This window comes from Neopsephotus bourkii, unplaced genomic scaffold (genome assembly GCF_033783945.1).
Source record: "Neopsephotus bourkii isolate Nb327-2 ecotype Australia unplaced genomic scaffold, CSIRO-AGI_Nbou_v1 NB_457, whole genome shotgun sequence".
NCBI lineage: Eukaryota > Metazoa > Chordata > Aves > Psittaciformes > Psittacidae > Neopsephotus > Neopsephotus bourkii.
Window position 1 is genome coordinate 1,122,240 of NW_026900959.1, and position 11,664 is coordinate 1,133,903.

General features: G+C 46.3%; 1 protein-coding gene across 1 annotated transcript in view; it reads right to left on the bottom strand.

Annotated features, from left to right (window-relative positions):
* The window catches only part of DPYSL2 (dihydropyrimidinase like 2), a 49,638-nt gene extending 41,680 nt beyond the window's left edge, over positions 1-7,958 (bottom strand). The window contains exons 1-2 of the mRNA XM_061349720.1: positions 7,818-7,958; positions 6,792-7,161 (exon numbers count right to left, since the gene is read on the bottom strand). Coding sequence (XP_061205704.1) covers positions 6,792-7,142 — 351 coding nt within the window. The 5' untranslated portion in view covers positions 7,143-7,161; positions 7,818-7,958. The remainder of the gene's footprint in view (positions 1-6,791; positions 7,162-7,817) is intronic.
* Positions 7,959-11,664: the final 3,706 nt, after the last annotated feature.

Consider the following 11,664-nt stretch of genomic DNA (forward strand, 5'->3'; position numbering starts at 1 on the left):
ATCAAGGCCCTTGGGCAGCTGGTCAGAGGTGCTAAGTCCAGCTGCCCTGGCAGCAGTAATGTGGTTATGAAGAAAAACCACAAACATGCGTGCAGGAACCCAAAAGCTCCAGCACTGACTCGCCTCGTGAGCATGGGCAGGTCATCCCTCCACATTATGCTAAAAGTTGTGGAACTGCAGTAGTGGTAGAAGAAACAGAAGCACCTTTAAGGGCATGATACCCTAATATTTCTAAACCTATTCTCATCTGCTCCAAGATAGCTATTTAAAATACTTGGTTTTTAAAAGACAATCCTTACTGCACAGGGGCTAATTCAAAACAGCAGTTCCTGGCCTCTGGAAACATTCCAGAACTCGAATCCAGTAGTGACTATGTTCAGAAAGTAATAACGAATCTTCAGTTGCCACTTAGCTTTTCCTTCCCATCACCATGTTGCAAGAACCTACGTAGTACAGAATAAAATAAGAGATTAAAGGGCTGAAAAACATGGTTGTTAATATTCAACATCTACACAGCACCAGATTTTATAGTCTTTTATATGATTTAGCGTGTACCTGAGGAGGCAGAGCTGAGTTCCTAGATGTATCTTCTCAATCCATTACACCAATTGCCAATATGGCCCAATTTTCTTTCCTTTCAGCAATGAGCTAAAAGGGTGTCAAAATAAATAAAGTGATGACTGTAGTTACAAACTGGCTGAGCAAAGGAATTAGCTGCTGTATGAACACACTTGATGAGAGCTGACCAGGAGGGAAGGAGAAGACCTGTACCTAAAGGACAATGTTGGGATGAGAACAAGTGGGGAAGAATCAGAAAATACAAAGATATCCACCTGCATCTTTCTTTGCTTTTACAAAAGCTGGCTCTTTCCTCTGGTAAAGCCACAGTCATCCAGCAGTGCCATCACCTGCCAAGGTACTGCGGGAAGTGATGGGATTTCTAGATAATGTTGGTGCTCTTTGTCTTCCATAGGTCCATTACTGCAGGCTGAGCAGGCTAAAATTACAAGGTGCTAGAGAACAAGTGCTGCCAAATCTTCCCTGCCAAACATTAATGAAGGGAAGTGATGAGGGAAGGCTGGCCAGCCAACCCAGCTCCTGCCTGCAGGACCAGTAAGGCTGCTGCAGCCAAGTCACATCAGCAGTGGAACAGCAGCACATAAACCACCTTCAGTTATGCTCTATAAGCACTAAGGGCCCTGACAACTTTCCCCAAATGGCAGAACAGTGGAGGAAATACATAAAACAGAGCATTATGCCCACATCTGCACTGCCAGTCTCTACCTTTGTCGCATCCACAGCTGTGCTCTGCATGGGCTGAGTGTCTCTGGCCTGTCCCTAGCCCAAGGGTAGTTAGAATTACAGAATCAACCAGGTTAGAAAAGCCCTTTAAGATCATGAAGTCCAACCTTTACCCCAGCACTGCCGAGGCCAGCACCAACCCGTGTCACTGAAGGCCTCATCTACACGGTGTGTGAACACTTGCAGGGATGGTGACTCCAGCACTGCCCTGGGCAGCCTGTTCCAATGCCTGAGCACCCTTTCAGATACTCCTTTTAGCTGGGGGTATCTTGGCTAGTGGATACACAGGGTTGCTGTCAGCCATCTCTGCACAGATACCAGCTGGTGTAGGACATCTTGTGCAGGCTCTCTGCAACACAAGCACATATTAACGAAGCGTTTGTGTCTAAATTTGTCTTCTGGAAAAGTCTAGAGGGAAAATGGCACAAGAATATGAGAATCTCTGCACACTGATAGTCTGTGCTAAAATAAATCATCACAGGCATCAGTGGAAATCAATTTGCAGAAGCTCTGAATCTTAACTTCACAGATTCTACACACTACCATCGTGCACATATCAAGGAATTTTATTCCCACTGTGGAATTACTGGATGGCTGTGACAAAGCTGGGACAAAGAAACCCTTTCTCTAAGGAATTGCAGTGTAATTGCCACAAACCCCACAGAATTTCTGCAACACCCAACTGCTTTTACTCCTACTGATTTCTTCAAGGTTCATCCACAAGGACATATTCCTATGCAGTTATAAAAGCTGCAAATGGAAATACACATTTTAAAACTGGCACAAAAAGAAGGATCAGAGATGGAGTTAAAGCATTCCTAGAAGTAACTGCAGTCCTAGCACTACAGCATCAACAAGCTCTGGATTTCCCTTTGGGCTTGTTACAGCTCCTAATCCCTACTCCCTGTGGGAGAATCCCCCCTGCCAAAGTCAGTGAGGCTCCTCTTACTGCAGTCAGAGGCAGCAGGACCAAGAGGCCAGAAGGGCTTTAATAAGTTCCCTGATCACACCCTAATATTCTGTCCTGATTCTGCCCCAGCTGCTGTATCAGCTCTGAGTCTCCATGGCTTGAAAGGGGTTTCCCACGTACCCATCAATCCCCTGCATCGTATGAAGTGTTGGGAGGATTAAATACAGGCTGATACATAGCAGGAGTTCATCTGTCCTTCCCCAAAGAGCATAATAGTGCTGTGAATTATTAATCACTATAAATTATACCTGCCAATGGACATCTTTGTTTTAATACCTTATAGGAAATACATTAAAATTAAGTGTCATGATAGGGAAATGACAACAGAGATCAAACGTGCTATTATGAGGAGGTAAAATCATACAACTGCTCAGGGAAACAGCCTCATCTTTTTTGAATGCAGACTGTCTTAGGTTCAGAGGGTGAATCTGAGATTCACTTTCCAGCCACACAAACAGGTCGATAGGAACGTATGCATGATCTGAAAATTGAAATTAACTTTCCAATTGATTTTGTTTCCTTCAAAATCCCAGGAAACCTTGGGAAGGTTCAGAAATAACCTTTTGAGAACAGAGATCTTGTCATAGAGTGTTTGTTAGAGTAACGTCCTGAGCATTTCAGCTGCACTCCAATCCTCACTGTCCTTAACCAAGCCCAAGCCACTGCTCCACAGTTCATTTACTTCCACATCATGTTCTTTGGCAAGAGACAGTCCTCTTCAGGGTTCTGAAGGGATCTGGCAGGGATTGCTCCATCACTGCTGTAGGATTATTTTGCAAGCAATGATTACTAAAGCAAAGCTAGAAAAATGGCAGGCATTGTAACAAATTAAAACTCAGAACTGCGTTCCCAGCTGTCAAACACCTTCTTGCTTTTACACAGCAGTTCCATTAATGATCCAGAGTGAGCATTATGATTCTGAGATCTCAACAGTGCCCTGTTACTCATTGTTTCTCTCCAGGAATGATCATGATCCTGAGAGCTCTGAGGATTTAGGAAGAAGCCCACTCATGTCAAAAACTTCCTGACACTGTTTTGCAAGTGATCCGTTTCCTGTCCATTCTAAAAGAACAGTATTTTCCTAGTCTCTGATAATATCTGTTACTTATTACAATAGGGCACAGCTTTGCTGGTTTAGATAGTAGTTGACATCCAGTGCTCTGCACTTCCCAAAGGTCCCAAAGTTTATTCCCAAAGGAATAAACTATTTCTAAAGGATGCAAAAAAGGTGACTTGCACAGGGGAACCACCTTAGCCACTGCAGTAACAAGATGGCAATAGGAACTTCAGCTGTCAGCTTCAGAAGAGACCTGTGATCCCAGGCCTTGTGCTTGTGCTGAAGAGTCCTGGCATGTCCCCAGGCTCTCTGTGCAAACTCAGTTAAAACAAGCCCTAGGCTTGCTGATCCCTCTTGCAATCAAACATTGCTTTTCCCTGCAGATGTCCCCTAAGAGACCATCTCTTTCCCAAAGAGCTGCACAAGGCAGAAGGAATACCAATTATGCACATGGGAAATCTGGGAAGTAGAGAAATGACTTAGGTCAAGCAAGCAGTCACCAAGGGGGTTTTGGCCATTAATGGTCTAAACAGGGAAGATGACCAAGTTTAAGATGGGAAGGAGAAGCACAGGGAATTCTCCAAGGCCTGGCAGCTGGGAAGAGGCAGAGCCCTCAGCTGTGCTGAGTTACAGACCTGTTGAATAGGTCACACTGCCTCCAGAGGCCTAACTGCAAAGCGCTGCTTAAAAGAGTATAACGGAGCCTTTCTGGTGCCTCTAGAGATGATCTTAACCCTGAATGATGAGGCAGCACGGCCCAGAGGCAATACAGCGAGGCCATTATAGATGCTACACAATACCCTAGACAGGACAGACACAAAGAGATGTTATTACCCTTATCTTCACCTGCAGAACAATATATTGCAATTTAATGTGGAATAATTACATTCCTTTTTTTTTTTTTTAATCCTCTGGACAGTAAAGACCTCAGAAAAATAAAATATAGCTTGTCCATCTTCATTTGTTAATTACTTCAGGGGAGATTAATACAAGACCTTTCTATACAGTGACAGAAAGGATGGCTGTGGTTCTAAACCCACTTTGGATCCAGTCATGGGCACAAATACTTCCACCTGTCTCTACTGCCTCCAGCTGATGGGCACCCATTCCCATTAGCTCATGATACGGTCTTTGGGTTGCTGTTCTTTGTTCCACCTATTGCTAAAAATTGCAATTATTGTCAGTCTCAGGGTAAGGAAAAAACAGCAATAAGGTTCCCAGCCTACTGTGAAATAACGCAAGATCCTGTAAATTAGCATATATTTAGCATATAATTTAGATTCCTATCACAAGGAAAGAGTGGACCTTCTACCCAGGGAAAACCTATTTCAGATGTGCTATTAAATGCTTAAGACAGAGGTTTGCAAGTAAGGTGCCAAATTCAGCTGCAAAACTTCAGAAGCCTTTTAACTCCCATCTTAAATTATTTTAATGCAGTTTCCTTTAACACCACTTCCTGCAACACTTTTTACCTTGTAACACGTTGAGCTTTGATTATAAACACATTTCTATTAACTACACTCAAGTAAAGCCAGTTTTATCTGCTGAGGATCTAACCACTGATGCAAACCATGGATGCAGTCAGCTGAAAAAGCAAAGCTAAACTACTCCTACAATAAAGTGCCAATCCATAGCAAGGCATTTGTAATAAAAGGCTGCACTTACCCAGAACCCCTCACAACACAATCCATTGGCATCAGATGTGTAAAAGATAATGAGAAACAACTCAAGTGGTTTGTGCTATTCCATTACTTCATACCTTCAGTTAACATTTCTATGACAATCTTTAAAGTAGAACCAAAACTCCACACTTTTAAACCAATATGTGGACTTGTCATTTTCCACCATACTGTACTCAAAGGTTTTTATTATACCAGAATCCTTTTATCACAAAACAATTAATCATTTCAGAATTCATTTATCACCTGCTTAGATTTATGTCCTGCAGGGCATCACTGCTTCAAATTGCCCAACTTAGTCCTGGAAGTGTCCTGAATTGCAAAACCTTTGACTCCCCAAGATGAAAAGGTGTGTGCCCTTCATCCTTGAGATGCACCCTGGTTAGTCCAACAAGACTAATTCAGCATGGAAGGTTACTCATAGTAGACAGTTGACCATGTTCTAATCAAACCATAGGCATTTGTGTGTTTGGGTTTGGCAAATCAGGTCTGAAGCGGTGTGGAGCTCATCCCACTCCTAGTTAAAGGTTGATAAGTAGCAATTCCTAAAATCAGGGCCTACCTTTGTGATCTTACCATAACAGCAGCTGTTCACACGTGTAAATACAGATGGATGAAGCAAGAGTAGGAAGAAGCAAAGATCTGATCTGGGGAGAGTGAGCCCCCAGTAACACTCATAGTAACACTGCACATTTCTGAAAGCAGGAGAAAGTGGTGAAGGAACCAATATTCTAAATACCAGGTAGATTTCTGCCCTGTACATGCAATCCATAGCACCAGTAAAAATCAGGGGGCACATCCTAGAAACCAGTTCCAGAAGAAAGGACTGCTCTGTAAAACCACTGGCAGACTGCTCAGAGAAACTCTTCTCCTGTATGTTGGGAGTTTGTCAGTTTGCTGTCAGTGCTTCATTCATTTCTGCTCTTCCAGCCTATGCAAGGGAGCCAGCATTGTCAGAGGAACCCATGGAGTATTTCAAGGCTCAGATCTGAATAAAGCTTGTTTAAATCTATTTATTGAGGCAAGCAAACATGCATGGTCAGCTAGACCTGGGGGTTAAATAGGTTTTGCCTCAGGAAGAGGACAGGCTTTATTACACACATAAGAGTGTGACAAAATAGCTTCAGGAGTCTTAAAAGGCTGGGAGGAGTTCAGTGGGTTTCTAAGAGAACACCACATTCCTGTGAAAGTTCCAGATATTCCCCAGGCAAAAATCCCCACTGTAGCCAGAGGCCTTGATTGAAATTGGTATTGAAATACAGCTCCCAGGGGTCACTCTGGAGCCTGTCCTCCCCTGGGAGGAAAGGGCAGGAGTTTCCCCTGGAAGAAGCCTGCAGGGATTTGATCCCTGTAGGTGGATGCTCAGGGATGCTCCTTTGCTAACAATTGCATTTCTGTTCCCGTGAGCTGCAGTCACTGAGCTGGGTGGGGCATTCTGCTACCGTGGTGCTGGGAAAACGCTTGGGAAAGAAAAAAGTCCATCTCTATCAGCACAGTGGAAGGCAGTGCAGGGAAGGGAAGGGTGTTTGTGGGAGCAGGAGCTCCTTTCTTCTGCCCTGCACCTTGTGCACATACACACACACCTGCAGAGAGCACACGGGTGACATTAGAAAAGGCTCTAGGAGAGATGCTGCTTCTTAGGGGAAGACACTGGCAACCACATACATGCAAGTGACATAAAGGCAAGAAACTGCAGGGTGGAAAGGACAGATCCCTTCTGCAGCCGATCGTGTGCTCAAGTGGCATCTCACACACACACACACACATATATATAAGCACCCACCTTGTCATTCAGGTTCTGCAGCGCCTCCTTCCCAGTGGCACTCCTGATCTCCACCTTTCTCCCGAAATCAACAGATGGTTCCCCTCCCTTCCTGCTCTGCCTGGAATAGACGGACTGAGCATCCGGACCCAGGTGGGCAACATCCTTCTGCTTTGCCACCACTTTGTTAGATCCGCGGCCCACCGAGAGGGAGTCGAAGTCGATGGTCTTGTTCTCCAGGGAGCCTTCCACGGGGCAGAACATGCCACAGAATTTCTGCCGGGGCTTGGGACTGCCCGAGCCCAGGTTTTTGAAGAAGGCTGGCACTTCTTCCTCCTCACCCGGCCGCCCAGACTGCTTCTTCTCAGCCATGGCTTGTGTGGTCTCCCTGCTAAGGGAAAATAACAGCAGTAACCAGGAGGATCCTTCACACACACACAGACACACACACACACACGCACACACGAAAAAAGGAGAGGAAAAAAAAAAGCAGCAAGCGATTGCTCAGGGTCCTAGAGATACGGCAACATCAATTGCAAAGGGCTGTGCCTGGCAGGTCCCCTGCCCCCATCAGTGCAAGGTAGCCTGTGGCTCGCTGCTCTGTTTTCTGTGATGCGGTGCAAAGTTAAGGGAAGGTTGGGGCAGATCCTGCTGCAATCAAGGGAGGAGGTTTCAAGTTCCCAGCATCCAGATGGGGAGGGAGGGAAAAGGAGAGGGGAAAAAAAATAAAAAATTAAAAAATTCCTCACTCTGCAGCAGAAACTGAGGACTGATCCGGAAGTGATGCGCGTGGTGAATTGGCAAATGGACTCGATCAGGTTGGAGCAGTAGCGCCCATCACACCCTCCCTTTCGCCCTCCCCTTCCCTGGCGTGCTGCTGCTATCACTACGAGTTGCCCAGAGGCTGATGGGGACAGAGCCCCCCCCTCACCTCCGCTGCTCTGGAGGCGTGTTCCCAAGGCAGGGCAGCGAGGAGCTCTGTCTTCCTCCCCCCAGCCCCACAATGGTGGAGCCAGGGAGTGCTCCAGGAATCCTTTTGTTCCTCACTTTTCTCAGAGCAGCAGAGCTGGAGGGCTGGGTCAGTGGGCTAGTGGGAGGCAAGATGCTGACTCATCTTTCTGGGTTTCGGGGCATCGCTGGTGCCTTGACTCAGGTGGACCCTCTTCGGGGGATGAAAAGGGCTGATTGATGGCACTGGAGAGAGAATGAGAAAGAGACACAGATGGACGAGGGGTGTGGGAACCGAGTGAGCCAGGAAAACGAGCCGTTAACCAGGACTTACCTCCAGGAGCTGAAATTAGTGACCTCTGGAGTCAATTAAGCCTCTGCAACGCCAGCAGCCCCCAGGCCCTCCCTGCAGGGGATCAGGGGAGGCAGCCAAAGGCGGCTCCAGCTGAATGCAGGTTTCTAGAGGAGGAGACAGCGCAGCAGCCCTTCTGCCACTCCGCTCTCGCCCATGCATGGGGGGCCGTGGGGAGACAGCGGGGCAAAGAGGTGAGGGGGCTGGAGTGGGAGAAGCAGGGACACGCGCACACGACATCCGGGCCGGCCGCGGGCGCTGTCCCTTCAGCACCACCCGGCTCGGGGGGTGCCTCAGGGCCACGTCCCAAGCCCCCAGAACCGCCCCACAAGAGGCTCGCATGAGCTGCTGGGCTCTATCCCACCCTCCTGCTCCTCGTGGCTGCGAGAGCTGCTTGCGTCTGGGACCCTTTTTGACTTATTGTTTCGGGTTTGCACCCAATGAACTGCTCCAGCAGTGGGTGATGTGGAGCAGGGGTTTCCGAGCCTTCGTGGTTTCTGAACCTCAGTGGTGTCCGAACCAAAGGGCTTGGTTCAATAGAAGACCCCACGTGGCTCTGCAAGTCTAGCTGAGCCCATGTACGGGGATGGAGAGCCACTTTCATCCCAACGGTGCTGCACACAATAGGTTTGGCTGGGCTGTCTCCACCTGATCCATGTTATTAACACTGCTGATGTGGGTCCTAACGCTAATCCATATGTAATATTGCTCTGAACTGAACCCAATCACCAAGCTGTTCGTTCCTATGCATTATTCATCAGGGTGCATCTTTGCACACGCATACATTAAATGTTAATTTGGAGGCATCTGTGTCCAAATGGTTACCAAGCACCTTTGCACAATTCAAGACAACCGCTAGAAGCAAAAATTAAATTAAAAAGGAAAAAAAATCTGAGCCCTCTCTCCCTGCAAACCACACCCAGATCAATGCATCTGTACCAAAGGGTGGAAAAAACCCCAAACCAAGGTCACAAGCCCTGTAATAAATGCACAGCACAGCAATAAAAGACTCCAGACTAAAAGAAACCCACAGCTTGGCCCTGAAGGATGAAGATGATGTGCTCTGGTAACTAATGAAGGAAGGAGAAATCCAACAACAGAGGCCCTCCAGGGGAAAAGCTCCAGCTCCTTCCCCTTCTGGGACCACAGCAGTGGACCAGCCAGGGTTGTAGGCACACTGATCTCAGGTGCTTTGTTGGGGATTGGAGGCCAACATATGGTCTCTCAGGTACACCAAAGCCCTGTATTATTCAAGGTTTATAAATATTAATAGTCCTAGCACTGCTGATCAGGCAGTTCACAGAAGCTGCAGAGTGCTGACAGGGGCTCCAGCAAGCTGAAAGCCTCCAAGTGATTGTGTTGACACGTCCTGCAGTTAGCTGAAACGTAGGCGGTGGCTTTCAGGGCCAGCCTTAAATAGAGCTCATTCATTGCTGGCATATCCTTGGGAGATGCTCAGATGGCCACAGCCACAAGCCTCTGCGGAGGGGTGGAAAGAGAATGAGCCAGCCTAGAGGTGGTGAAGTGACCGAGAGCAGAATGAATCCTGCAAACTCCGCAACTTCCAACCATTTCAGACCTGAGAAAGGTCACTCCCAAAAGCTGAAGTTTCTGCCACACAGACCGGACTCTTTTCCAACAAACCCTCAAAACACAGACACCAATCACGTATTGCACAGCCACCTACGAGCATTTCCGCTTTCCACAGGCACTTGAGGTCCCAAAATCAGAGTGATGCCTTGCCTGCATGAGTCCCATTGAGCCTCTATAATGTCTGACACACAGGTATCATTTAACATCCCAGAAATCCCAGCCAGATACAGCAGATTCCTCACCAACTTTAGAACAAAAAGAGTACAGACTGATGCAACTTAAGATTCCAGTTTGAGCTGGCACAGCACAGCTCCTGAGTGGTAGTACATGAAACCAGCAACTAGATACACCCATGCCCTAAGCATGGCAATAACCAGATTTTGCTGAAAAATCCCTGGGAGCTGCTAATCTGTTTGCTGATGCTCCCATAAGGGTGTCTGTTCTCACTGAGAACCATGTAACTTACTTTGAAAACAACACTGACCCTTATCTGAATTCCATCAACCAATCAATAAGAGAAATTCCTCAGATAACAGCTCATACTTAGCCCTATTGACAAACAAGAGTGGAGAAACACTGAAGATACTTAAACACAACCTGAGCCATGAATCAGGCCACTGAGTTACACTGGCAGCCTTCAGTCACCATGCAGCTGATTTCATATTCTGATTCTGTAATGACTATTAACTGATCCTTGCAGTATCACAGTGATACAGATAGGGTAGAATAACCTGAACACTTCTCTGCAGATAAACCAGTTAACAATACATGACCAATTAGTCCATTTTATCAGTTAATGCTACCCACACACTATCTAATAAAAGGGAAACTGAGTGGAATCACAACACCAGGTTTTCTTGACATCTTTTAACATCTTTCCTTAACACTCTGGGCAAGTGACTTCTAGTAGTAATATCTCAACACCACAAAGTAGGAGAGTAATGAATAGAGAGCTTGCACAGCCTGCCTGAACCTGCAGAGGAAAGTGGTGGCAGAACTTCATTTAGGATTCTTTTATGCTAGTGCACAAAAGTCCTAAGCTAGTGAGGACTTAATGTCACTTAAGCACTGCAGTACCACATGACAAAAGACAATCCCTGCCTGGGGATTTGCCCTGGCAGAGACAAGAAAAAGGGCTGCATGGAGAGCACAAGGATCCTTTAGCAAAAGGAAAAAGACTGACATTGATACAGAGGGGAAAATGGGAGAACAAAGCTAAGAAGGAGGCAAGCTCCTTGTCAAGCAAGTGGAAAATTAGGTCTCTACTTACATACTAATACTCTCTCTGTGCTACACTGCTCTAGTATCTTGGCCTGCCTAGAAAAGCCAAGCAACATAGGACTCCTTCACCAACATGTGTTGCATGAATGGCTCTAGTGATTCCTGATCTCCTGTTCCGCCTGGCCAAGACATGCCAACTTCTCATGCATAAAGTGATGAATGGGGCTTTACTACATTTCATTGCCATAGTTACTTCCATGTGCAGTGTAAGGCTGAACAAACAAGCCTGATTTGAAATAGAAGCAATGCAATATAAGCTCCATGTTGCTTTACTTGCCTACCATCCTTAGGTGAGGCAATCCAGAATTGTCTTCATTACTTAAAGATTAAGAACCCAGCTAGAAATTACAGCAGTATATTCCATCATTAAATTGCCATTAATAGAACACATGACAGCAACTACTTCCAAATCTGGGGCTGTTCCTATTGCAAATAATTAATTCTTAATACTTCCAATGGGTGCAAGATTTATCATACAAGACAGGACCCCACTGAAATGGGGATATTTGCAAAAGCAGAACTCTGCAAAACCTACATTCTCCAGTGAAAATGAGCAGAGAGAAAGCAGTATGAGCCCCGGCAAATCTTAAGGCATTGCTCACAGAACCTGGACCCCCATTCTGCACTAGGACAGGGTCCCTGAGATCAAGGTAGGGCCAGGGATTTTATGACAACTAGATGTTTGTACAGATACCTGGCATATAATCACAAATACAGTGG